General features: G+C 38.6%; 5 protein-coding genes across 5 annotated transcripts; 4 read left to right on the top strand and 1 right to left on the bottom strand.

Annotated features, from left to right (window-relative positions):
- The first annotated feature begins 4,562 nt into the window (after positions 1 to 4,562).
- Positions 4,563 to 7,104, top strand: LOC103945106 (patatin-like protein 6). The gene is made up of 2 exons (XM_009355629.3): positions 4,563 to 6,019; positions 6,448 to 7,104. The coding sequence occupies exons 1-2, from the start codon at positions 5,060 to 5,062 to the stop codon at positions 6,823 to 6,825; spliced, it is 1,338 nt and encodes a 445-aa protein (XP_009353904.1). The 5' UTR covers positions 4,563 to 5,059; the 3' UTR covers positions 6,826 to 7,104.
- Positions 7,105 to 8,315: 1,211 nt separating this feature from the next.
- Positions 8,316 to 11,416, top strand: LOC103945105. The gene is made up of 5 exons (XM_009355628.3): positions 8,316 to 8,558; positions 8,998 to 9,078; positions 10,162 to 10,248; positions 10,347 to 10,400; positions 10,906 to 11,416. The coding sequence occupies exons 1-5, from the start codon at positions 8,502 to 8,504 to the stop codon at positions 11,173 to 11,175; spliced, it is 549 nt and encodes a 182-aa protein (XP_009353903.2). The 5' UTR covers positions 8,316 to 8,501; the 3' UTR covers positions 11,176 to 11,416.
- LOC103945104 (acyl-coenzyme A thioesterase 13) lies at positions 11,384 to 12,598 on the bottom strand. Its single transcript, XM_009355627.3, has 2 exons — positions 12,437 to 12,598; positions 11,384 to 12,073 (listed from the first exon to the last, which is right to left on the bottom strand). Exon 2 carries the CDS (start codon positions 11,996 to 11,998, stop codon positions 11,516 to 11,518), a length of 483 nt encoding a protein of 160 aa, XP_009353902.2. The 5' UTR covers positions 11,999 to 12,073; positions 12,437 to 12,598; the 3' UTR covers positions 11,384 to 11,515.
- A 4,868-nt stretch (positions 12,599 to 17,466) lies between these two features.
- On the top strand, positions 17,467 to 20,117 carry LOC103945108 (pathogenesis-related protein PR-1). Its single transcript, XM_048574219.1, has 2 exons — positions 17,467 to 17,657; positions 19,616 to 20,117. Exons 1-2 carry the CDS (start codon positions 17,467 to 17,469, stop codon positions 20,115 to 20,117), a joined length of 693 nt encoding a protein of 230 aa, XP_048430176.1.
- Positions 20,118 to 22,736: 2,619 nt separating this feature from the next.
- Positions 22,737 to 26,773, top strand: LOC103945109 (E3 ubiquitin-protein ligase WAV3). Its single transcript, XM_009355631.3, has 2 exons — positions 22,737 to 22,972; positions 24,649 to 26,773. Exons 1-2 carry the CDS (start codon positions 22,745 to 22,747, stop codon positions 26,467 to 26,469), a joined length of 2,049 nt encoding a protein of 682 aa, XP_009353906.2. The 5' UTR covers positions 22,737 to 22,744; the 3' UTR covers positions 26,470 to 26,773.
- The last annotated feature ends 218 nt before the right edge of the window (positions 26,774 to 26,991 follow it).

Below are 26,991 nucleotides of genomic sequence, written 5' to 3'. Positions count from 1 at the left end.
ATTAAACTATGAGAAGCATCTTGGGAGGAGCCAACCACGTACATAGTGCTGAACAAAATATATAGAAACTTTAAGTAGGTCAAAAGAAAGCTGGTTCTAACCAACTGGTGGGATCATCACTTAATTAGCTCTTCTATATTATCATCACTTAGTTATTTTTTATGGTTGGAGGTCCTTCCTCTCTATTTTGTTGACAACTTGACATGACATAGAGGTAGAGCCAAATGTGTCAACACCAAAAATTATTGGGGGTTTGCAGCAGCTGCAGCCAGAGACTTTGAAACATTTGACAATTTATTGGACAATGTCAATGAGGTAAAAGTACGTGTGCCACCGTGATTGATATATATATATATATAGCTAGAGAGGATTAATCATGGGAGATATCAATGAGGAGGACCTGGAGGAGGGTGCTACTTGTTGCCTTTTTACAAGTCTCAATAAATTTCCGTACATAACTCAGCTGCAGGTTTGGGTACGGGACCCGGCCGGACAACTGTAATTGACAAGATGAATGCCATGCTAGTCACTATCTCTTGACGATTGAATGTATCAAAATCTGAAGAGATACACTTAATTATTGGGACAACTGCTCATGGATAGCTCAAATTAATGTTGTAGGGGTATATTCATAATTCATTGAGAAGTAGTTTTCACTCTTCAATCAACACATTGTTCAATGGCGGATTTAAAAATTTGCTTCCGTGAGATCATGGTTTAGTGGGTAATTTGTTAAACATATTTACATTTGATCCTGTTGTGAGCAGAGAACATTCATAGAATGAGGTTTTTTAACTTTAATCCTTCAAAAAGATTGAAATTTAAAATAAACGTAGTGTTAGATTACATATTGATTATAGTTCCTTGATATGTCCTTAATTCAAAATAATTAATGTGCATTTTATTTAATGTCTCCCATTAATATACAAATTTTAATTTATTTTTTTACCCAAAAAAAAAGTTTTTTTTTTAATTTATTAATTTTATTTAACATTCTTCAAACTTGAAAGACTCAATTAATGTACCTAAATGTTAGTATCGAAATTTATTATATTGAACTAATGTATTTAAATGTTAGAACTGAAATGTATGTACTGAAATATACGCACCAAAATGTATTATATTGAATTAATGCACCTAAATGTGTGTACCAAAATGCATGCACCGAAATGTATTATATTGAATTAATGTACCAAAATGTGTGTACTGAAATGTATTATATTGGATTAATGTACCTAAATGTTTGTATCGAAATGTATGTACTGAAATGTGTGTACCTAAATGTATGCACTGAAAATGTATTATAATGAATTTAATGTACCTAAATGAAGAAGACAAAGTACATCGAAATATATTGTATAACAAAAATTAGTTTGTCTAAATGTTTACAACAAAATATATTACGAGAAATGAAATGATATAATTTATAATGAAATAAAGTTAATATATTAAAATTAGGAAGAAAAAAGAGAAATAATTAAAAAATCAAAATGTTATTAATAAATAAGGTTATTAATGTATCAAGGTGCTAAAATTATATTTTGATCTTACTCATGGTTTTAGTCTAAAAGTCATCTTTGCCAAGGATTAGAATGAAGTTTTCTATCATAGAATTTAATCACTAAATTGTATAATGAACAAGAGCAAACTTTCTTTGAGAGTTCATCAAACTACCCCTTACTGTTATTAGTATGTGGATATGTTGTCATTTGTAATGAAGTAATAAAGTCACATTTACTGTGACATCCTATATTGCCCAGAGGAGTGATCCTTGTATGTATATTCTCATCCCTACCTAGCACGAGGCCTTTTGGGAGCTCACTGGTTTCGGGTTCTATGGGAACTCCGAAGTTAAGCGAGTAGCACGCGAGAGCATTCCTAGGATGGGTTACCTATCGGGAAGTTCTCGTGTGAGTTCCCAAAAACAAAACCATGAGGGCGTGGTTGGGGCCCAAAGTGGACAATATCGTGCTACGGTGATGGAGTGGGCCCGGGAAATGATCCGCCCCGGGCGGGGATGTGATAATTTGGTATCAAAGCCTAACCCTGGTCGCATGTGTGCCGACGAGGATGTCAAGCCCCTAAGGGGGGTGGATTATGACATCCCACATCACCCAAAGGAGTGATCCTTATATGTATATTCCCATCCCTACCTAGAACGAGGCCTTTTGGGAGCTCACTGGCTTCGGGTTCTATGGGAACTCCGAAGTTAAGCGAGTAGCGCGCGAGAGCATTCCCAGGATGGGTGACCCATCGGGAAGTTCTCGTGTGAGTTCCCAAAAACAAAACCGTAAGGGCGTGGTTGGGGCCCAAAGCGGACAATATCGTGTTACGGTGGAGTCGGGCCCTGGAAGTGATCTGCCCCGGGCCGGGATGTGACAATTGGTATCAGAGCATAACCCTGGTCGTGTGTGTGCCGACGAGGATGTTGGGCCCCTAAGGGGGGTGGATTGTGACATCCCACATCGCCCAGGGGAGTGATCCTTATATGTATATTCCCATCCCTACCTAGCACGAGGCCTTTTGGGAGTTCACTGGCTTCGGGTTCCATGGGAACTCCGAAGTTAAGCGAGTAGTGCGCGAGAGCATTCCCAGGATGGGTGATCCATCGGGAAGTTCTCGTGTGCGTTCCCCAAAAACAAAACCGTGAGGGCGTGGTTGGGGCCCAAAGCGGACAATATCGTGCTACAGAGGAGTCGGGGCCGAGAAGTGATCCACCCCGGGCCAGGATGTGACAATTTGGTATCAGAGCCTAACCTTGGTCGCGTGTGTGCCGATAAGGACAGTCGGGCCCCTAAAGGGGGTGGATTGTGACATCCCACATCGCCCAGGGGAGTGATCCTTATATGTATATTCTCATCCCTACCTAGCACGAGGCCTTTTGGGAGCTCATTGGCTTCGGGTTCCATGGGAACTCCGAAGTTAAGCGAGGAGCGTGAGAGAGCATTCCCAGGATGGGTGACCCATCAGGAAGTTCTCGTGTGAGTTCCCAAAAACAAAATCGTGATGACGTGGTTGGGACCCAAAACGAACAATATCATGCTACGGTGGTGGAGCGGGCCCGAAAAGTGATATGCTCCGGACGGGGATGTGACATTTACAAAATTTTCAAAATAAGTATTACAGCGTAAATTAGAATGTTTATTCATGATAAGTGAAACCGTATGTAAATTCAAACTTAGTATGACAAAATAGCATTAACATGTATATCATGCATGCATCTTAAAACAAAAGTTGTAGTAAAGATGCATGAGAGATATGTGAGATATCTGGCAGAAAAATGTCGGTTCCTCCGTACATGGAGATCGAAGCCGGTGAAGAAATAAAAAGAAATTAAAGAATCATACGAACACCCACGTGTTATTAGGACCTACAAGGATTTTCAGTTAACATGGCTTATCAACCATCAGAAGACTGAAGAGCCAGATAGTACTACTCTACTCTAGTGGGAGAGAGAGAGAGAGAGAGAGAGAGAGAGTAATGTACGTAGTATTTGATTAGTCGCTCTCTTCAGAGGAGGGGCTCAACTTGATATGGCTGTCTATCTATATATGACAATTGGGCAGTTTAGATCCTATAGGAGACGATCACATTCACATATTAAAAGTTCACTTTGGATCGATCTGTCTCCAGCCGAAAACAAATATATTTTCATTTGCATTCAGCAGTATTATGTAATCTATTCAAGGGAAAATGCTTTAGGGAGTCATGAATTTGATGTTTGTTTACTACATACGATGGATGATCAGTAAATTCAAATAGGAACGTTTCATAATCTAAAGTATAAACAGTCTTTTTTACGTTTTAATTACATAACAATGATGATGATCCTTACATCAGAGACACGTAAAACGTCCGAATGTGAAACTCCATTGAATATATCTATACACAGAGTGAAAAGAAACCCTAAACACTAAACTTGAAACCCTAAAAGGTATATTTGAAATTTTGAACATGATGACAGTAGAAGATTGAAATTTGAAAGAAACATGGCGCTTAGAAGTAGTACTGGCTAGTACTTCCATAAGTAAAGGAGACAGTGCGAAAGAAAGGAGATGAAGTTGAAGTTCCAATAAAGCATTAATTTCTTATTTGGATGTAACTGAGTTTGTATCCCTCAAGTACTACCCATCGATCCCTTCCAATTCCATGTTCTATCTGCCAGAGAGGTAAGATAGCAAGGTACCACGGACATTTTGGTACAAGGCATCACGATAAGATTATTTATGGGATCAATAATTTATCCTCTAGCCCTCACTCCTCAATATTAATATTCAAACTTTTAAATTGCACTCCAAGTCAATTAAACTCTACGGCTGGAATGCTATATAAAATATAAAATGAAGTAAAACTAAAGATTTTACCGCAAAATAACACTTTCTATTTCATAACTAACACCAATGATGAGCCAAGGATCAACCCATTGGCTAGGAATTTATACAGGAGTGGGCTAATTTATTTTTCGTGTAGTATGGAGCGAGATTTAGGTGTTTGCTGTAGGCTAAACTTCTTTTTTATGCATCTATCTTGGCATACAATCTCTTCTTTAGAGTCAATCGGTACCGGTCCTCCTTTGAATCAATGTTGAGAATAGTTACCATTCAAAAACGCCAAAAGCTCCTCTAAAAAAATATTTTCTCCCCTCCTAATGATCAATACAAATTTTTTAGAGATCATACGGCGGTTTCGTAGCACCCTCCTCCAACATTCTACAGCTGCATTTTTTTTTATGAATTAAAAAAAGCTCACTTGGTCGTATGGTACGCAGCTATGTACCTAAGAATGTTCCAAGAGGGTCACAAATAACATTCGACCCAATATTAAAAATATCACTCCCACACATCCACAAACTTCCCGCACGTACCTCTTCAAATCCCACCACCTATATAAACCCTCCTACTCCCTACCCATCTTCATCATCATCATCCACAACACAAGTCAATTTCTTAATCTTCTAAAAGCACTTCTAGCCAGTACTTAGCTAAGAATCTATAAGCTAAAATCCTTACCTATATTTTCAGCACGTACGTTGGTCTTCTTTTGCATTAAATCTACAAAAATGGCGGCTCCCATGCTCAACATTGACACAAACTCGCTCGACGTCGACAAGCTCTCCTACGAAATCTTCTCGATTCTCGAGAACAACTTCCTCTTCGGAAACCCACCAAGCACAAAACCTCACAATGTCTCCGACCCCAACCCCGCCGATCTATCGACTCCTCTCCACCACATGCATTCTAGCAAACAAGTCACCGGAAAAGTCCGAATCCTCGCCATCGACGCTGCCGGAGCCACCGATGGCATCCTCGCCGCCAACGCGCTCTCCCACCTCGAGTCCTCTCTCCGCCTCAAGTCCGGCGATCCTAGCGCCGCCATCTCCGACTTCTTCGACGTCGTTTCAGGGTCGGGTGCCGGAGGCATTCTCGCTGCCCTCCTCTTCACCCGGGGATTGAAAGACGGGTCGACCCGACCCATGTTCACCGCCAAAGAAGCCCTCGACTTCCTCCTCCAGAACCGCCGCAAGATCTTCAAGTCGTCGCCAGGGGGGATTTTCCAGCGGGTTTTCCGGCCGGCGAAGGCGGAGAAGGAGAGGGAGAAGCTCTTTCGGAAGACTTTCGGGGATCAGTTGACTCTCAGGGACACGCTGAAGTCGGTGCTGATCCCATGCTACGACATGTCCTCCCGCGCGCCCTTCTTGTTTTCGCGGGCGGACGCGGTGGAGATGGACAGCTACGATTTTAAGATGATGGACGTGTGCGCTGCCACGTCGTCTCAACCTGCCGTTGAGGTGAGGTCGGTGGATTGCAGAACGAAGCTCATGGCCGTTGATGGAGGGATCGCAATGAACAATCCGACGGCTGCGGCTATTACGCACGTGCTGAATAATAAGCAGGAGTTTCCTTTCTGTAACGATGTTGAAGATCTGTTAGTGGTATCGCTTGGAAATGGAGAGTCCCAGTTTGGAAATTTGTCGCCTTCTGGCTGTTTGAGGATCGCCGGTGAAGGAGCTTCAGATTTGGTAAGAATTATGATCCTTTTTACTTTTTATTTGCATTGTTAAAATTTATGTGAAAGTAATTTTTTGGTTTTCTAATGTGAACAGTGGATGCATCATCGTAGTGAAACACCTCATGTCACCGTACAATTACAAGACATTTGAAAACAAAAAATTTCTTAATTGTATAATGACATGTGATGTTTTACCTTGTGTACCAAACACACTGCCATGATAAAGGGGCCACTTAATTATTAATAATTTTTTTATTAGCTAAAATAAACAAAGAGGCTCTCTTGGCTCTTTATGCAATATTTTTATTTTGGTGGTTAAAAATTAAAATATTTTGTACAAAATAAATCTTAAAGCATATTTGGTGCTCAATTAATTTAATTTTCTTTATGATTAGGTAACCCAACTAATCATTTTGTTCTTTTTTTTCTAAATTAAAGGTTGATCAAGCCGTTTCGATGGCATTTGGACAATCCAGAGCAACCAATTATGTTCGCGTGCAAGCCAACGGAATCATATCGAAAATGTATGGAGGCCCCGAAAACCCCAACGACAAAAATAAGAACAAGATAGACATGCTGGCCTTGACAGATGAAATGTTGTCACAAAAAAATGTGGAGTCCGTACTATTCCAAGGTAAAAAAATGGTGCAGAGCACAAATGTTGAGAAGCTAGAAATGTTTTCCGGGGAGCTGATTAAGGAACAAGAGAGGAGAAAAACTTGCATTCTGCCAACCGTGGCGTTGAAGCAGACTTCTTCATCATCGCCGAGCAGAACATCATCCGCCACAACCCTATCTATGTCATCTTCGTGCTAATTAGTGCTCAAGTTATGTACGTAATATATGTTAAGCATTTGTAGCCGCTCTTGATGTATGAGATTAAGTGTCTGAGTCTGAGCTGAGCTGCTGCTAAGTTGATTTTGATTTTTGTTGTATGTTTATTTGCTAGTTAATCAGTGTAATTAAATTTTATGAGAAGGGTGTTTGCAATGTGTATATTAGTATGGGATGAAGGCAAGGAAATTGGATTTATCTATAGTTTGTATGTTTTGATTCTACTGGAGTCAATTTGTATAATAAATATTTAATTAATTATTTGTAATTGTACTTTAGATTTGGCTTTTGGTAGTGGCAGGGGAATAGCATGTCAGATCTGAATTCCCTCCACACATTCTTAATTTAATTTTCAGATATTTAAATTTAAGGCCTTTTTTCGGTCAATAATTGAGCAGTATAAACAAAATAGTGAAGTTAAAGCAAATTTTTTATTTGCTACCTTAACTTTTATCTAAATTTCAATTTTTTACCTCAAGAACAAAAACAAAAACAAACTCAAAATTATAAGTATATTTGTTATAGAGCGTTTCGTTCCTTTCACGATTCAGGTCTAATTTTCGTAATACTTACTCCTTTTGAATTCAAATATGAGCTTTCCACCCTAAAATTAGGCAACAATTGAAATGATTTGGAGGACCCCCTAAGTTTTTTAGGCAACAATTGAAATGATTTGGAGGACCCTAAGTTTTTAGGAAGGGGAAGCTCATGTTTAGAGGCAAAAGGAGGAAAATGTCGTCCATGTCAATCTTGATCGTGAAAGGACTGAAACAACCTTATATGAGAGGCATGTGCGGTGTACATGATTCATTGTAAATGAAAATTTTTATTTGGTGAAGATTTTGATTGAATTGATGGTGTGGGCAAACTGAAATAAATTACAATCATTATTTCGGGTTTGATATTGTTTTTCAGGTAACAAATTTAAAGTTGGATAATAGTTAAGGTAGCAAATAAAAAGTTTGCCTCATTATTCTCTTTAAACTAAGCTACTCTACCCTTGTGGAGAAAGTCTTCCTCTTCGACACACTACGTCCCAGATTCGAACTTTTCTCCTTTATGTAGTCTTTAGTTGAATACATTACGTAAGAATGGTAGTTTGCCTTATTATTTTGGGCCTCCTACTTGTAGTGGCCCTTTGGATTTTGGGCTTTTAATGTGTGATTACCTTATCCATCAAAATAAAAAATAAGAAAAATGAAATTCGAATCTTTGCTTTGAAAAAAAAAAACATGGGGCTCGAGCATTCGATGAGAATTCTCTCGGATCATTTTGGTGGAGATCCTGGAAATCTGTAAATTGTATCCGTTCATCGTATATCATACAATTAATTTTTATCAAGTACTGATTGTGTTTAATTTTAAATAAAAATATTTAAAATAATTTTTGACCGCACAATATACGATCAACAGACACGATTTACGGATGCTCAAATCCTTACAAAACGGATCCGGCGAGGATCCGTATTCATTACATCCAATTCGAACAAGGAAGCCGAACTAGGTCGGTGCGTTCGGAGACTCGAACAAGTTTACGTTTGGTCGCCGACATTACTGTCGATATAAATACTAGTTCCACGAAAACAGGAAAACCCAAGACCTAAATTTACATAAAGTTCAAAAGAACCGAGAGCTTGCAGAAGAAGGCGGCAAGCGGCGATGTCAACAGCGGATGGCCATGTCTCAGAAAGCCTCTCTGATATCGACGACTCCGAGGTATGCAGATAATGCATGCATTGCTTTGATGCTTTCTTATTCTTCTTTTCAAATTTCTGAATTGTTTTCGTTGAATTGTGTCTGCCCGTGTTCCATAATCTGATGAATTGAAGGGTAGGCGTTCAAAAATTTCGATGATAATAATAATTTAGTTTGCATGTCGATGTTGTTGCAATTGTCTTTCGTTGTTATTGTGAAAAGATTCGTTCTTGGTTCATGACAATCGAACACATTTTTCATGTCTGATAATTAAGGGGAAAAATGTAATGAAAGACAAAAGCAGAGATCCTGAAAGTTACACCCACTTGCCCATCAGAGAACACTTCCATCATACCCTACTCGGTAGTCGGTATAGCGATTTAGGTTCGTATTTGATTGTTGCTTCTGTTTTTGCGTTTGTGAATTTCGATATGGAAGAACTCATGCTTCTGGTTTTTAGGTTGCTGGGTATCTTAACAGCAAGGAGGCGGCGCGGTTTAAAAGAATCATTTGGGAAGTACTCAACAAGGACTACGATCAGGTAATGCCTTTGCAAGTTTATAAGTTTTGACACAATTGTTTTCACAAGGATTTGTTGCAATGTTAGGGAATTTCATAGTTTCTGTTTTTCGAAGGTTTTGTTCTTATTTTTCGTCTATGTTTTTGTTGGTCACGACTGTTCAGAGTGAACGATCCATGGGATTTTGCATTTGATCATGACCGTAGTAGTATACATTTTCTTTGTAGGGGTTTCTGGTTTTCTCCCTTCCACTCTTTGCCTCTTCATTCTTCCTTTACTCTTTAGCTCAGTGATTTTTTGGAAGTTCTCAATTCTCTCTCTTTGTACTTCTATAGTCTCTCTTTTCATGCTTGATTCAAAAACCCTAATCTTTGATCTCTCTTTTCTTTCTGGTTTCTCTAACTTTTAGTCCCCAAATTCGAAAAGCATGCTGATAACTAAAATTTGCAACAATCCTTGGTCTTCCAGACAATTAACCTGTTTTTCAGTCCTAATCTTTGAAACTATGGCTAATCTACAAACTATATTTCTTTTAAGACCCTAAACACATAAAACAGCCAGTTCTGAATCTGAAAAGCCCACCAAATGCCAATTTCAGTTTTCGTAATCTGTTGTGTTAGAATGATAGTGTACATGTCTTAGGACTGGTGTCTTGCTTGCACTTTTTTTTATGCATTTCTTTGCAGTAAAGTTATGCCTTTTAAAGTAGGACCTTCTAACTAAACCTTGGATCGATTCATTAAATCACGTCACATGGCTAGCTGTGTGGTTCATCCAAATCTTTACTTCCCCTGAGTTTATCTTCGTATATTCTAGACTGTCATTTGTGCTTTGTACTCTAAAGATTATGCTTTGGAAGATTCATTCAGTTTATTTGCCATTCTTTGTCGTTCTTGCCTAAATTATGAACTGTTATTGGAGTCGCTCCTGCTTCCAAAGTAGTATTTGGATACTGGTTAAATGGTTTAAACTTTTTTTTAATCTTATTCGCATTTGATTTATTTTTTAGTTTTGTTCTTTTGTTATCTGTCTTTGTTTTACTACCAGCGTTGAGTCTTCATCATTGATTTCTAATTTTGTACATACAACGGTAAAATTTGGTAGGGAAAGAGTAGAAAACGAGCCAGAAAAGCCAAGAAAGCTGCACCTCAAGAAAAAGCCGCCAAAGTTTCTACTGGGATGAATAAAGAGGTAAGTGAATTAACTGGTGGTTACACTGGATGGGCTATTTTTAAGTCATATACTTGTATTATTCAACAATTACTAACGTGGCATTTTTTTTCTTGCAGAGGCTGAGTTCAAAAATCGACTTCGATGCTTTGAAGAAATTAAATGAAGACCTTGTAAGTATCTTTTTCGCTGGCTTATTTTAGAATCATTCTTGCCTTACTCATGGCTGTGCAATTCCTTTTATTATGCTTATATCAAACATTTAAGGTCTAGTTTTTTTGAAGGGTCAAATATTTAAGGTCTAGTTGCTCGTTAATTCGTTAATTTTTTGAAAGGTCAAATATTAGTATGTTTATGCGGTCAGTGGGCAGACGCCAAAATTTCTGTTTAGTGGGTAAAGGTCCATCAGAGTTGTACAAACTATGGCAGGATAAAACTTAAATGCGTAAAACCGTGATCTTTAGAAGATGGTGATTAAGGCTTGACAATGGTATCTGAAAATCAGGCAGCTAATGGAAGACTTTAGGAAGTAGGAAATTTTTTATCTCATTATATGGTGAATAGTTTCTTGGCCATCTATACTGATTTTGCAATGTAGTTCCATCCTAGTAGGTTTCAGAACTTTTCAATGTGTCCCGAATTTGTTGAATCTGACCCTTTTCTCCGTCTGTTTTTCAGGGACCTGGATTTGAAGGAGGCACGGAGTCTAATTGTGGCAGTCGTGGTGATGAGCAGCTGTCGAATCAGAGGAGGAATAGTTTTGAAGGCAGTCGTGATGAGGAGCTCGAACGTGAAAATACATACAGTAAAGAGGTTGAAGCCGGAAAAGGCTATGAAGATGATACATATGTTGCAAGCGACGAATATAGCAGGTACAATTATGATGAAGAATGCAATTACGAGGAGGGATACAATAACGATGATGGATACGATTTTGACGAACTATGACTCAATTAGTAAAAGCTGTTTTCTTGAATTTGGTTAACATATTCGTGATTTTGTTTTATCGTGTTATGATCGAAAGGTTAACCGATAATCTGTTCTGTTTTTGAGAATCTTTTGAGAAGCATCGACTGGTTTTTAACGATTGTATCAGTCTGAGGAACACAATTTGAAGATTGGATCTTTTTCCGATCTAAAAAATTATTCTTAACCATTTGTATCAATCTGAGAGAGATTCAATTGATCATTGCTTGCATTACAATTCACTACAGAAAAAATTATTCGACGTCGAGAAATCTTTTACATAATTCTGACTGAATAATGTCTCGTTCAAATTCCAAGCTGTTCACAGTTTGCTAGGAACAGCAAGGTACTTGGTATGACGGCCCTGCGCAATAATCTTCCCAGTCTTCTTCTTCCTGAGCTCAACACTCACAACACCAACACTTTTTCCAACACGTAACGTCCTGGACTCGATCTCAACTTCCTCGCCAGGATAAGCCGAATCCAAGTAGGATACATTGATCTCCACCGAAACTCCAAAGTTGAGAGCCCCAGAGGAGAGGAGTGCAGCTGATCCCACCAAATCCACAAGGGTTGCTGTGGCTCCACCGTGCATGAAATTGCCCCCGTTCAGCAGACGCGGGGGTACCTTGAAGGAGCAAACAATGCGTCCGGGTTCAAGGAGGTCGACTTTGACGCCTTTCATGATGAAGGGCTCGAAGAACTTGTCCGGCAGAGTATCCATGGCGACTGCCATTTCACCTTTTTTCTCCAAAAACAACTTCACCATCTCCATACTCGTTTCCTCGGTTCCTTCTTTCTTCATTTCAGCGATTGCCTTCAGCTCGAACTTCTGTTGCTGATTTGAGGCCTATGAGTGTTTTTCTTTCGCAATTTTAATCTGCAAAATGATTTTTTTGGCCTCAATCCCAACAAAAATTACCATCCATGGAGAAAGATAAAAAAAAACGAGATCTTGCATACAAACAGATCAAACCCGGAAACCAAAACCCAATAACAAAATTTCCCAAATATTTTTCTGAGAACAAGAACACCCACCCAAATTCAAGAGCAGTTTATTCAAAATCCCAGATTTATTCACGAATTATTAAATAAAAACAAAACCCAATTCATGGTTGGGAAATGAACAAGCCTTTCAGAAACAGACGCAAAATTTAAATCAGGGATATTCTGATATGAAGCTGAATCAAAGAAAGACAGAGAAAAAAATAGGTCTTCGTTAATAAGAGAAAGAGGTGTGAACCTTGAGGAGGGCTGTCAGCTGCGTCCGTTCTCTGAGTCTGTCGTCGCAGACGGAAATGTGAGTGAGAAGATACAGGTGACATGTGGGAGAGGAGGGTTTGGGAATTTGGCTGATAAATAGTAATAGTCACAATGGAAAATTGCACGGCACATCCCCAGCTTATGAATATTTAAATTAGTCCCTTCAATTTAATAGTCGCCACGTATTCGAAGTGGATCCATCATTCAACTCAACTTAACTTTTTAGATAATGTACAAAAAATTACCTTAACTATTGGTATCACGATACTTTCATACATCATTTTTTAAAATTGACAATGTCATATCTTATATTTAGAATTTGATGCAATGTTATACCTTTTGTTACTTGGCCGTTTACTTTTCAGTTAAATGCTGACGTGACTTGATTCGGAACCTATTTTCTATTAAAAAATTATTAAAAACTAAAAAAAAATTATTTAATATTTTTAAAAATAATAAAGAAAAGTAAAAAATAATAATAAAAAAAATCCCTCTGTTCGTCCGTTCCCCCTCTCTCTTCCCATCTTCATCTTCTTCGCTTCTTAATCTTCAACCAAAAAATAAAAAAAAATTTAAAACCCATCAACCCCCTTGCGGAAGAAGAAGAAGGAGAAGGAGGAAGAAGAAGACAAAGAAGAGGACAAAAAGGAGGAAGAAAAAAAAAAAAATTTTGAAAACCCATCCACCCCCCCCCCCCCCGCGGGGGCGGTGAAGAAGAAGAAGAGGAAGAAAAAAAAAATTTGAAAACCCATCAACCCCCCTGCGGAAGAAGAAGAAGAAGAGGAAAAAAAGGAGAAGGAGGAAAAAAAAAATTGAAAACCCATCAACCCCCCCCAAACAAAACAAAAAAAAAAACAAAAAAAAACCCTGCAACCCAGAAAGAAGAATAAGGAGGAAGAAGAAGAAAAAGAAGGAAAAAAAAAAAAAAAACTCAACCCAACCCAACCCAGTTTGTGCACCCCTCTGCAACCCAAAAAAAGAAGAAGGAGAAGAAAAAAAAAAAAACAAAAACAAATCCAAAGTGAACCCATTTCGTCCCCACCCACCCCCCCTCCAACCCAACCCCCTGCCAACCCCAAATCCACCACTCTCATCCATTCTCCACATCCTCTTCCATACTCATCCTCCACCTTCTCTGCGCACCCATCTTCCTGTCGACGGGATCTGGGTGTTTTTTTTTCCTGGGTTGCAGGAGGGAGAAGAAGGGGTGGGGAGGGGGAAGACAAACTAAGGGTGGGTGCGAGGGAAGACAAATTGGAATTTTTTATTTTTTTTATTTTTTTTGGGGGTTTGCAGGTGGGGGGAAGAAGATGAAGATGGGGGAGGGGGAGGGACAAACTGAGGGTTTTTTTTTTTTTTTTTACTTTTTATTATTATTTTAATATTTTAAAAATATTAAATAATTTTTTTTTAGTTTTTAATAATATTTTAATGATTTTTTAATAGAAAGTGGGTCCCGAATCAAGTCATGTTAGCATTTAACTGAAAAGTAAACGACCAAGTAACGGAAGATATAACATTGGACCAAATTCTAAAGATGAGGTATGACATTGTCAATTTTAAAAGATAAGGTATGAAAGTGTCATGACACCAATAATTGAGGTAGTTTTTTGTACTTTACCTTAACTTTTTCATCATAGCAAACGTCGTTAGTTTGAAATATTGGTACCATGACGTCCTTAGTATATGCCACATCTATTCAATAACTAACTTGAAGTTAATTATTGGAACCGGATCCTTTTCACCTGAGCCAACCAAGCACAAAATTCAAACTCTTGAAATTTGATCAAACAGTTAAAGTTATTATAACTTTTAATAGGGCCTCCTATTTTTAGCCGTTAGATCAAATTTCAAGGATTCGAATTTTTTGCTTAGTTGGCTCAGGTGGAAGGGATCCTAAGAGGATCCCTTTCCTTAATTTTTGGTTCATTCGCTACAATGAGAAAAGTCTCTTTCTTTATTTTCATTTTCGAAATGATCAGTTGGTGACTTTGCAACGGCAGTCTATATTCATATAGTCAATTCAGTCTTCATTACTTAGGAATTGAATTCGGAATGTACTGTGTGAAATACGAATTTAGAATTCGTGCTCAACCACTGAGCCACCCCGTGATGGTTAGAAAAATCTCTCTTCATAATTACAGTAATTTGCCAGCTGATCAAGAGTGTTAATCCATTAGTCAATCCCTTGGTATAGTCGTCACTTAGTACTACGGCCTGGTGATATTCTTCTTCACTTCTAAGTGAAAGGTCTCAAGTTTGATTCTCGCAAAGGAGAATTTGAACCATATTATTACTAGCCCATTATGAGGCTCAACCCAGCCCTTCTTAGACGATCTCCAACCCAACTTTTCTCCTCCAACCCTTCTGGATTAAATTTTTAGGCCGAGAGTATTAAAGAATGAATTTATGATAATTTTTTTCTTAAAGTAACTTTAAAAAATAAAATAAAATAAATATTATGTAGACTATCATAATTTAATTTTATGAATATTTTAAAAATATTTAGATTCTGATAAGTATTGAAAAATCTTTAAGTTGTGTCACATCCCAGACTCAACTCTGCCTGTAGCACGATATTGTCCCATTCTGGGCTTACCCTTCCCTCACGGTTTTGTTTTTGGGTTTCGGCACGATAACTTCCCAGTAAGGTCACCCATCCTGGATTGCTCTAGCCCAAACTCACTTAACTTCGGAATTCTTATGGGATCCAGAGCCAGTGAGTTCCCAAAAAACCTCGTGCTATAGGAAAGGGAGCATGTACATATAAGGTACATCACCCATTCTCCGTTGGTCGAAGTGTGATCTTACAATTCACCCCACTTAAGGGGAACCCGTCGTCCTCGCTGGCACATCCGCACCGAACGGCAGAATGGCCCTGATACCAAATTGTCACATCCCAGACTCGATTCTGCCGTAGCACAATATTGTCCGCTCTCTGGGCTTACCATTCCCTCACGGTTTTGTTTTTGGGTTTCGGCATGAGAACTTCCCAGTGGGGTCACCCATCCTAGGACTGCTCTCGCCCAAACTCACTTAACTTAGGAGTTCTTATGGGATTCAAAGCCAATGAGTTCCCAAAAAACCTCGTGCTATAGGGAGGGGAGTATGTACATATAAGGCACATCACCTCCTCTCTGTTGGTTGATGTGGGATCTTACAAACCGACACTATAAAACTCGTGAAACACTATGAAAGAATATGAAACACTTAAAATAATTTTTCTAATTACTTTAGCCGTTGGATTTAAATTTGGACCATTGATTTTTTTTTTTTTTTTAACCATTGAATTTGATCATATTAGATCTTAGTAATTGAATTCAGTGAATTTATAAATATGAAACTAAAAAAAGTACACATATATAGTGGGTCATGAGTTTTGGATTAAAAGTCATATTTGCCCTATAAGGGTTGGAGTAAGTTAAGGTAAGTTTAAAACCTAAAATTTGAGTTTTACTCCAAAGAGTAAATCTTAGTATAAATAATATCGTTTGTTAAAAAAAAAAATTCCTTTGATATTTAATTAAGTTGAAAATGCTATGATTATCTAGAATTGTAGAAAAATACTTCATAAAACGGATTAATATATATTGTATAATATTCAAATAATATATATGGGATGTTACTCGTCAAAGACTTATCTAATCATGACTTGTACTGATGCAAGATAAATTCTGAAATCACAATAATAAAATCACATATTCAATAAGGGAATTGTTATTGGCACTTCAAAAATCTTATTTTACATTTCAAACTTTCTATATTTGGAAAGAAAAATACACTTATGAGGAATGTAGAATAAGATTTTTGAAGTACCAATAACACTTCCCTTCAATAAATCAATACACGCTTAGTACAATATTAAGCGTATCTACTATGAGTACGAACCAACCCTTAATAGTCTCATAAACTTGTTAATCCAATTCATCCATGCATATGCATGCTTAATATTTGTAGAATTTTCAATCTTTTTGCGTTTCAGGAGAGTGTATGCTCCGAACAAACGAGGGGTGTTTCTAGAAGAGTTTGTGGCTATGTGATATCTCACATTTTTGTATGAAATTTTTTTTCCAATCCCTTTCTTTGTTTTTGGCTCATCAAAATTATCAACTGTACGAATTTCATGAAGTCTACTTCTTTACCATTGTCATAATAGTCTTCCTCGCTCAAATAGGGTTTGAGAGATGAGAATCGAGAAGGAGATTGACTCTGATTAAGAATACGCTAACGTATTTCATTGTATTTTTGAGTTTTTAATTTTAATTTTTAAATATAAAAAAAAGAGTTAACATAGTTAAGTAATAGGACAAGTGTCAAAAAAATTAACAAAGAGACACAATGGAGACACAAAAATGGGGACAGCAAACTTGTGGCCCCAACCCACACCCGACAACCAGTCACCTCACTCCATTGGCGTGTCACCTCGCTCTGGTGGCCGCTCGTCTCTCTCTCTATCTCTCTCACACGTCAGAATAATCTCATCCATGGAGATTATACATCATACAAACCAATTTGTACATCAAACCTGAAACACATGGAAGTAACCAACACATTCTCAAAGGTTGAAAATTTATTTGATAAAGAAGTTAAGTATGATTAGGAGATGAAACACATAACAAACAAATAGGTGTATAATAAGCGTACACCAAAGATAATGCTCCTTTTTTCTTTATCTTTTGGAAGCATATTGGTAGTTGAACCCCACCAGATCACTTGAGGCAACAAATTCAGGCCCCGCGTTCTATTCGTTTCTATTGTCCCCAAAAAAAGTGACCGTTAGAAATTCGAACGTTACAAGCCTACCGTTTTCTAGTCCCACATTTTTAATTCCTGTCACTCACGTTGCTCTTCTGGACAGAATCAGAAACCTCCAGATCATCATACTTCACTCTACAAACTACTAATTATATATACTCCCTCTCAGTCTCATCAGAATTCAAAACTCAAACGAAGGAGGAAAGCTTTGGAGAAGTGAAAGTAGCAGCAGCAACCAGAGCAAGAAAGGGAGACATGGGCATGGTGGTGGTGATCTCTCTGCCTTTTATTTTGTTCACCATACTCCTGGGTTTCGGGTGCTACTTCTTCGGGAGAGCGAGAGGGCGAAAGGACGCGATCGCCACGGCTCAGGTTTACGGGATGCCTGCTCCTCCGCCAGGAGCTACTAACTCTCTCCCTTCCTCTCCTCCACCACATCCTTTCAAGCATGACAACTCTGCCAATGTTTAAACTCAACAAATTGTGTGTGCTTTTTTGTTTTTATTATTTCATATTTGTTTTGGTGAGAATTCTGAGCCATGTATATGTATATTTGTTGTAAACTTGAGTTTTACTAAGCATATGGTATGATGAATTATGGATTTTCAAGAGTTTGCAGAGCCTCCTCTTTATTTAGTTCAAACTCTTTTAGATGATTGTTCTGGAGTCGCTAGAGTCAGATTAATTATTCTTAATTAGTGTTTGTTTTTTTTTTTCTTCTTCTATGTTACCGAAAAAAAATAAAATATTAGCATGATTGAATCGAAAAGTTGAAGAAAAATGAAAATTGATATGTAATACTAGAAGCACAACAGAAAAATCAACGATATGGATTTTCAAGAGTTTGCAGAGCCTTCTCTTTATTTAGTTCAAACTCTTTTGGATGATTGTTCTGGAGTCGCTAGAGCCAGATTAGTTATTCTTAATTAGTGTTTGTTTTTTTTATTTTATTTCTTCTTCTATGTTACCGAAAAAAATAAAATATTAGCATGATTGAATAGAAAAGTTGAAGAAAAAAGAAAATTGATATATAATACTAGAAGCACAACAGAAAAATCAGTTCCACAACCAAAGTAATTGTCCATGAAGGACTTGCCCACGTTTCTGGAGAAGCCACGAAAAACCGTCACCTCTTGCTCTGCGCTATACGCCGGCGGCTCATACAGAGCTGGCCCATGGGCTGTGCGAGGTGTGCGACCCCACTGGGCCCAGAAAATAAGTGGCCACTAAAAAATTATGTTAGCCCAAGAGTTATAGAAGTTGAAAAGTTCCTAGCCCAATGAGTGGTTTCATACAAGAACCCAATTAGTTTATGCGATTGACTACTAGCCCACGTAATTTGTGATGAAATAAAAAAAGATAAATTACATTTTATCTCTTTAGGTTTTAATTCAATTGCAATCTCATACCTTATTTTTAAAATATTGCACTGTCATACACTAATATATAGAACTTTTATTTTTTATGTTTTTAATTTTTTAACATGAGTATCTCATTACTCGTATACATGATATACCACTTTATATTCTAGGCACATTGAAAAATCTCTCTGGCTAGCCATGTCATCAGTGATGGACTAATGTGCTGATGAGGGTGTGCCTCTCTCTGCCCCACATGAACTCATGTGCTGGTCAAATAAAGTCAAAGGTTTAATACAATTGTGTGAAAAGACAGAGATGCCCAGTGCAGTCGTTTAAAATAAATATTATTTGTTGAGGAATGCATGATTAGTTGCTAATTGCTATGCAAATTGTAATTAAAATATGTACAAAAATAAATCCATTGGACCCATACTAATATAAAATAGAATTAGCACTCAAAATTTCGGTTCTTCATCCTTCACAATTCTTTGATGCATGTGTTAGTACAAGCACGTGGAGGGATTCCTCCCATCATTCATCACCACGAGAGGGAAAAACCACAAGAACATGTGAAACGATTCGTTCTCAGTCAACATGCCAAATAACAAAACAAAAATCTAACACCAAGATTAATAATAATTAATGTGTTAATTAAACAGGTTTTTATCTGTCCAATTAGTAATCTTAACGTCTCGCCAACAAATTATTTTTTAGTATCTTGAGTCTTGACATGATATGAGGTTAATTCTAATATTAACATTCTATTCGTATTTTAGGTGTAACAAATAAGTTGTGTAAAATTTTGTTAAATATAAACTTCTGTTCGAAGCAAATACAAGTTGTATACTTTCTTTGAATTTGTTGTTTTTGCTTATATTTTTGACAATTATTATCTAAAATAATTAGCAATAAAAAAAACCATCTATATATAACCCTACCTCCTTTGGAGATGCTCATGTCTTGATCTACATACTACATAAGCACCCAACTCTCTCTCTCTCTCTCTCTCTCTCTCTCTCATAGAACTATGAAATTATTTTCAGGTGGTATGTTGGGACCTACCTCCTCATTTCCACACTGTTTTGGCCATCTCTTTCTAAGCCTCATGAATTACGGTCCCCCACTCCCAACAACACCGTTCAACAATTTTTGATCCCTCACAACACTCAGAGATCAAGGCTCGGTCTCCGCCCTCTCAAATGGAGCCGAAAACTGGAGAAATACGCTTCGTGGTGGGCGCACCAGAGGCAAGAAGACTGCTCCTTGGTTCATTCGAACAGCAAATTTGGCGAGAACCTCTTCTGGGGCAGCGGTCGAGATTGGAAGCCGGGTGACGCAGTTGCAGCATGGGCGCAAGAGAGAAGTTACTATACTTATAGGACGAATTCCTGTGCTCAGAACAAAGATTGCTGGCATTATACTCAGATGGTTTGGAGGCGGAGCTTGAAGATTGGTTGCTCCAAAGTTACATGTAGGGGTGGAGATACATTCATGGTTTGTATCTATGACCCCCCGGGTAACTTTATAGGCCAAAAACCATATTGATTAATGAGTATACGATAATTAAGATCAATGAGCTTCCCAATACATGATATGATGTATTATATAGTACCACAAGATTTTCTTCGGGATGTTCTTTTAGATGTTCGTGACGTTCAGGTCTTAATGTACTTTAAACTTGATAAGAAAATGTAAAATAGTACTCAATGTTATGAATAAATAAATGAGAGAGAAACTTTACTAGAAATTGAAACACGGGTTTCTATGTGTCCCATGCTACACGGGTTAGAGCGCAAGCTAGTGATGCTTTTGGCTAATGAACTCTCGCCATCTAGGGTCCGGCAGTCAACCACTTCGCCTAGCGGCATGACACTATGAAATGAGAGTGATGTATCTCTCTTTTGATTTCTTATACTGGTATATATGTCAGTGAAATAGTGTAAAAGGAAGGGACAGTATTGTAGCTTTTGCTTTCTTCTGGTGTGCCAAAAATGGTAGCAGAAAAACCATTTATATAGAGGGCTACAAAGTTCTCTACGCGGCAAGTTGGCAGAAGAAAAGGAAATGCATAAACGTAAAAAACCCAAAACGCTTTAAAACTACATGCATAGGTCGATAATAAAGAAAAGAAAGCCTCCTGCAACAGGAATTCCAAATGGTAACGTGCGTCGTCCGTTCATTTTCCTTCTATAAACACTCAATATATATTGGTCTTTTGTCATATGCATGCCTTATGTATGACCCTGAGAGATTTTTCAGCGTGACCGTCACACGAGGTGATACATGACGTGTCCTTATATAAATGGTGAGTTATGTGTGTTAAAAGGTTAATAACTTAAAAATTAAAATTTTCCACCACTTGCATAAAAACACGTGGTGTATCATCTGTGCTCCCGTCACAACTAAAAATTTCTCGTATGACCCTTTTGCCACATCAGCTTGATAACCCAAAGAAGAGTAACATGAAATTGAGAAATTTGCCTTTGTGGAAATTGAGAAACTTGCCTTTGTGGAATTACTCCAAAGAAGAGTAACATTATGATAAGGCTTTTTTTTATTAGCACCCCACAATATGTTGAATACACCATTCATTAAAATTTAATATTAAATGACTTACATATCTAATATGTAATGACAATTTCGACCTTATAAGGTTTTATAAAAAATAAAAATTCAAATTACTTTTCACATGTATATCCCAAGTTTATTTATCTTCTTCAACTCATAAAACCACTCTCATCCTCCATTGTAGAATTAATGAAACTACAAATACGTTAATTGGAAAAATTATTCTTGATGAACGAAACATGAAATCAACGTTTCGAAAACTTTACATGAGGTAAGGCTTCGTATTTTCATTGTTTTAGTGATTTCAGTCGCCAAAATATTGGCAGTGATATCACAGTATTGATTCTTTTGCAACCATTCGTTTAATTGCAGTGAGACTAATGAGACGCTCCATTGATATGGACAATACTTCTATCGATGTCCATGTCAAATCTAATACACTTATATTCCTGGAAAGCTCAGAAAACTCGTCAAGAGATGAGCAGTAATCTATACTAAAATAACCGGAGACCTTCAGCTTACAATTGCTGTTTGGAAGTTTCTTAAGGTCTTTGCAATCTCCATTATCCAAAGAAGAAATTTTTTGGTGACACCAAACTGATGGAGGCAACTCCTTTATACCACCGCCACGTAGACTTAAGAATTCAATATTGCTTGGCATCTTCGGAAGGGAGGCAAATTGTCTGCCCTCATGTTACCGTGTCATTCTCATTTCCTCCTATTTGTGTAATCACGTTTAAGTCACGTCAACAAAAGGGCAGACAATCTGCCTTCCTTCAGAAGATACCTGAGACTCGCGCATCCTCCAAGTTTAAGAAAAGTAAGCTTGTAAAGATATTGAAAATACGAAGAAACTGCAACCAAACTTTTGCGGTCAAAAAGATTTATATGCCCAAGTTTTTTACTTACAGAAAGATTTGGAGCTTCAGTTGGGTTTTGGGAGGAACGCATATTGAGCACTTTCAATTTCATAAGATTCTGTAAAACTTTGAAAAGAAACAGCAATGGAGGAACGCATATTGAACACTTTTAATTGCATTAGATTCTGTAAAAAAATTGAACAGAAACAGCAAGAATCAATACCTTAGCATGATTAATTTTCTGCACGATTGCATATTATAAAAGCAGTAAAAAAAAAAAAAAAACTGCTGATAGAAAATATAAGGTATATAGCAAGATTGTGAAGTGTGAGGATATTATAGGAAAATAAATAAGATGTATTAAGATAGGTTTTAATTAAAAAAAACAAATATACAATGTATTAAGTATATAAAATGTATTCAATAATACGTGTGGTTTCAATATAATAAACCGTAAAAAAAACCGATTAAGGTGATACGTGCCCATTGCTAGCCCAAAAACCAAAAATCAAATCTTTCCGATTTTTGCTGATTCGTCCCCTGATTTCCTTTGACCCACTCCCCCTCTCTCTTTCTCTCTCTAAAAAGTACACACCTTTCTCTCTCCTCGTAAAAAATACGACCAGTACACACCCACCCCTCCCACCATCCACCATGCCATAACTCACCTCAGCTTTTCTGTTTCGCTTCGTTTTTCTCACCCTCTCTCTCTCTTGGTGAAGATTCCTCTCATTCACTACAACAATGGCCGCTGCTACGTGGCGGAAGCTGAAGAAGTCACTTACGCACAAGCTCTCATTCCGCTCCTCCGATTCGTCGTCCACCTCGTCGGCGTCGGCGTCTCGGCCGCCTCGTCCTCCTCCTCCCGCCTTAACCTCCTCCGCCACCCTCCGCCCCTCTCCGTCGTCTCGCACCTCCTCCTCCTCCATCTCCTCCAAGCTTTCCCGCAGCTTCAGCTCTCGCATCTCCAAGGTCAGTAATTACTACTCTCATCTACACATTATCCATTCCTTCAATTCAATCTTCTTATCGAATTAATTTTCCGATCAGCCTGCAATTATTAATTAATTAGTTAGTTAATCATCCCTAGTCGCCGTTCTGCGGCCTGTTTGGTTCCCGAGAAAGTCCGCCCGGGATCTCAGTCCTCTGTCAATATCTCGTGTCTAGTTGTTTTGTCGCCGGCGAGATTTTGACCACGAGCTTTCCGGCGAGGGAGCGAGTGAGTTGAGTGTTAAATTGCCGCGCCAGCTGTTATTTTTCCCAAACAAACCGGCCATCGTTTTCTGACTAATTAAGTTGGTTCGCCAATTGACCAAAATACCCCTATTGTTTTGGTGTATTTACGGGTGGTGGGTTTCGCTTTGTGGGTTTCTTCGGTGGCAGTTTGGGGATTTGGAGTAGGGCCTTTGACCACGTTTCTTTCTGTTTAATTTTGTTGGAGTAATTAGAAAATTACGTTTCTCTCTGTTTAGGTGTGCAAAACGTTGCTCGTTAAGTCTCTATCCGGTGGGTTTTCAATTAATTAAATCTGTATTTATTTATTTCAGCTGCCCATAAATTTACAGAAACAGACCGTTTTGTTTTTGTTTTTATTAATTTATTCTATTTTGACTAATCTAGTAAATAAAAAGAAATGCTAAGGGGGACTCTCAAAATCTTGTGACGAGAATTCTCGTTTAACGGTGGTAAAAAGTTCATGAATAATCCTTTTGTGAGAGTCTGTTAGGTTCTCAAGCCAAGGAAAGAGTCCAATCCAAAAGACTAGTCCATTAGGTGGGAGGACCCAAATACTTAAGAACCCCTACACCTCCATAAGTGTAGTCGACGTGGGATCATAACATTATACCACCGTTTGGAAGCTGACGCCCATGGTGGCCCTTACTCTGGTGGCTTTCACCTAGGCTCTGATACCAATGTTAGGTTCTCAAGCCCAAGGAAGAGCCCAACCCAAAAGACTAGTCCAATAGGTGGGAGGATCCCAAGGACTTAAGAACCCCTACACCCCCATAAATATAGTCGATGTGGGATCATAACAGAGTCCCCTTAAATAAAAGTAGAATGTGAATTGTTCTTTTGAGCTAACTAGTTTTTAATTTGGCCGTATTTTTTGACAAAGATGAAATCTTTCTTTTTACATATTTCACACATTTAAAGTTTCCCTAATAGTTCCCAACATAGTTTTGACGGGTCTTGGTGGAAATCTTCAATGATTTTCTTGTTAAAAGTCAATGACTTTGAGGTCCAGAAAGCCGAAAAGTCAAAGCTTTATTTTGCACGCCCTAGCAATTATTATGTCATATCATCTTTCGGTAGTCAAGGAGATGACAACGTATCTCATTTTGTGGATAATTTTACAACAATTTTGGTTATGAATTTCTAGTTTCCGAATTCGGATAATTGCTAAGATTTGTTTGTACTGTGTTTATTCTGACTCTTGGTCTTGAATGACTCGAGTTGAGCACAATTGCTTTCAGTGCTTAACATTGTAACACTATGACAGGCTATGCATGTGGCGAAAATTCTGTTCGTTCAATTTGGTTGATCGCAGCCTTCTCTGTTTGTGTTATTTTTTAGACAATTGTTGAAAGGTAAATGTATTGGTGTGCTCATCTCATGACTGACAGTTGTTATAATTCTTTCGTGCACAGAAAAATTGCGCCATTTGCCTGAGTAACCTGAGAGCAGGGCAAGGCCAAGCCATCTTCACTGCTGAGTGCTCCCACTCTTTCCACTTCGTTTGCATTGCCAACAATGTCAAACATGGAAATATTTGCTGCCCCATCTGCCGTTCCAAGTGGAATGATGTGCCTTTCCAAGCTCCCATCAACGTTGCAAATACTCAACAAAACCACTTGGGCCACATCCATAATGGTTTTAACCATCGTTACCAGTCTCACCTCCCATTGCTGCCCCAGGTCCATCCAGAGCCACTAAGCTTCTCAGATGATGAGCCTCTCCCGTCCACCTCACCTAGTCGATTCTCTGGCCCCCAAAATGTTGCAATCAGGGCTTATACAGAGTACTCTGCTATCCCTTTTGCAGAATCTCGCCCAACATTTCCTGTTCTTGTCAGCGTTCGAGCACCACCCCTTCAAGGAGGTGCGAACAGCCATGGCCGTACCCCCATTGACCTTGTAACAGTTCTGGATGTAAGTGGCAGCATGTTTGGCACAAAAATTGCCCTTCTCAAGCGCGCTGTCAGATTTGTCATACAAAACTTGGGGCCTTATGACCGGCTTGCCATAGTTTCATTCTCAACTACTGCTAAAAGGGTCTTTCCTCTCCGAAGAATGACTGTTGATGGTCGTGAAAGCGCCTTTCTAGCAGTCGAGTCTCTTAGAGCAAATGGCGGAACCGACATTGTTGGAGGACTCAAGAAAGGAGTTCAGGTCCTTGAAGAACGCCGGGCAAGGAATCCAGTTTCTAGCATCATCCTCTTATCTGATGGAAGAGACAATTGCAACTATGACTCACAGAATACTTCAAGTCCAAACCGGGTCTCTGAGTTCTTGAACCAATTGCCAGCTTCGGTACATTGTAGCAATGTTCCCATCCACACATTTGGGTTTGGCACTGACCATGATGCCACTACTATGCATGCTATATCTGATTCATCCAGTGGCACCTTTTCCTTCATTGAGTCAGTTGCTATGATACAAGATGCCTTTGCCATGTGCATTGGTGGTCTTCTCAGTGTTGTGGCTCAGGAACTTCGACTCACAGTTAGGTCAGCATCGCACGGGGTGCAGATTGTATCAATACCATCAGGGAGTCATGTGAGTGAGATTTCTGACGAGTGTCAACAAGGTGCTGTTGATGTTGGAAATATGTATGCAGAAGAGGAGAAACAGTTTCTGGTGTACCTTTTAGTTCCAACATCATCAGCAACTGGAAACAGGGAAGGCATAAGGAAGACATCACTGTTAGATGTGTCATGCGTGTACAAGGATCTAGGGTCAAATGAGTCAACCCATGTGCAAGGTGAGAGAGTAGAGATATTAAGACCCGAGATTTGGTCCCCTGCAGATGAGGCAGTGTGTTTGGAGGTTGACCGTCAGAGGAATAGAATTCTGGTAGCTGAAGGTATTGCAGAGGCACAAGTAATGGCTGAAATGGGAAATCTAGAAGGTGCACAGGCTATTTTGGCACAACGAATTGCAACCATCTTAACATCACCTGCAGCACAAGCTGGGGATGGTCTCTGTAATTGTCTGGAAGCTGAGCTTCGAGAAATCAGGGATAGAATGGCTAGTATGGAATCATACACGCAGACCGGGCGTGCTTATGTTCTTTCAGGGTTAAGCTCACATTCATGGCAGAGAGCCACAACTAGGGGTGACATGACAACCCAGATTATGACCATGAATGAAGGTGGAAACTCACGCAGCAGCGCCGTTGGCTATGAGACACCTACTATGGTTAACATGGTAAGGATGTCGCAGAATCTTGGGGCTAATCGCACGGCTTAGCTTCAACAAGTAATCGAGCCTCATAGCCCGACTTCATTTTTCGGTAAGGTGTGAATACGGATATACAGCATTCATCCTCAGATTAATTCATACTAGGCTGATAGTATTAGTAACTGGTACTTTCAAAAGGAACCTTTTATAAATTCTGACAGCAGCAGCAGCAGCAGTCATCTTCATGCTTAATCCTGCTGCTTGTTTTGATGGATATTCGAGTAGTTGAGATTCTTACGGGAAGTTAATATTCGATAATTTGTTTCATCTCTTGTGGTAAGGACCGAGGATTATGTTTATATCTTTTATCTTCTGGTCTGGTGATTGTGTTTGTACTACGCGATCGGAGTTTAGAGCCGGAACTGAAAATCTATCCAGACTATCCTTCATCCGGATAGATATGTCCCTGTGAGGGGCTAGGGCGATTTTTGCATGATTTGGCCATGTCCGTACCCTCTTCAAAAGGAAGGCTTAGATCTTTCAAATCTTACGCGTGAGGGATGTGAACCCTACTAGGCAAAGAATGAATCC

This window comes from the organism of the source record quoted next, unplaced genomic scaffold, assembly GCF_019419815.1.
Source record: "Pyrus x bretschneideri cultivar Hongxiangsu unplaced genomic scaffold, Pyrus_bretschneideri_v1 Contig7, whole genome shotgun sequence".
NCBI lineage: Eukaryota > Viridiplantae > Streptophyta > Magnoliopsida > Rosales > Rosaceae > Pyrus > Pyrus x bretschneideri.
The sequence above is the reverse complement of the archived record's forward strand: the minus strand, read 5'-3'. Positions and strand labels throughout refer to the sequence as shown.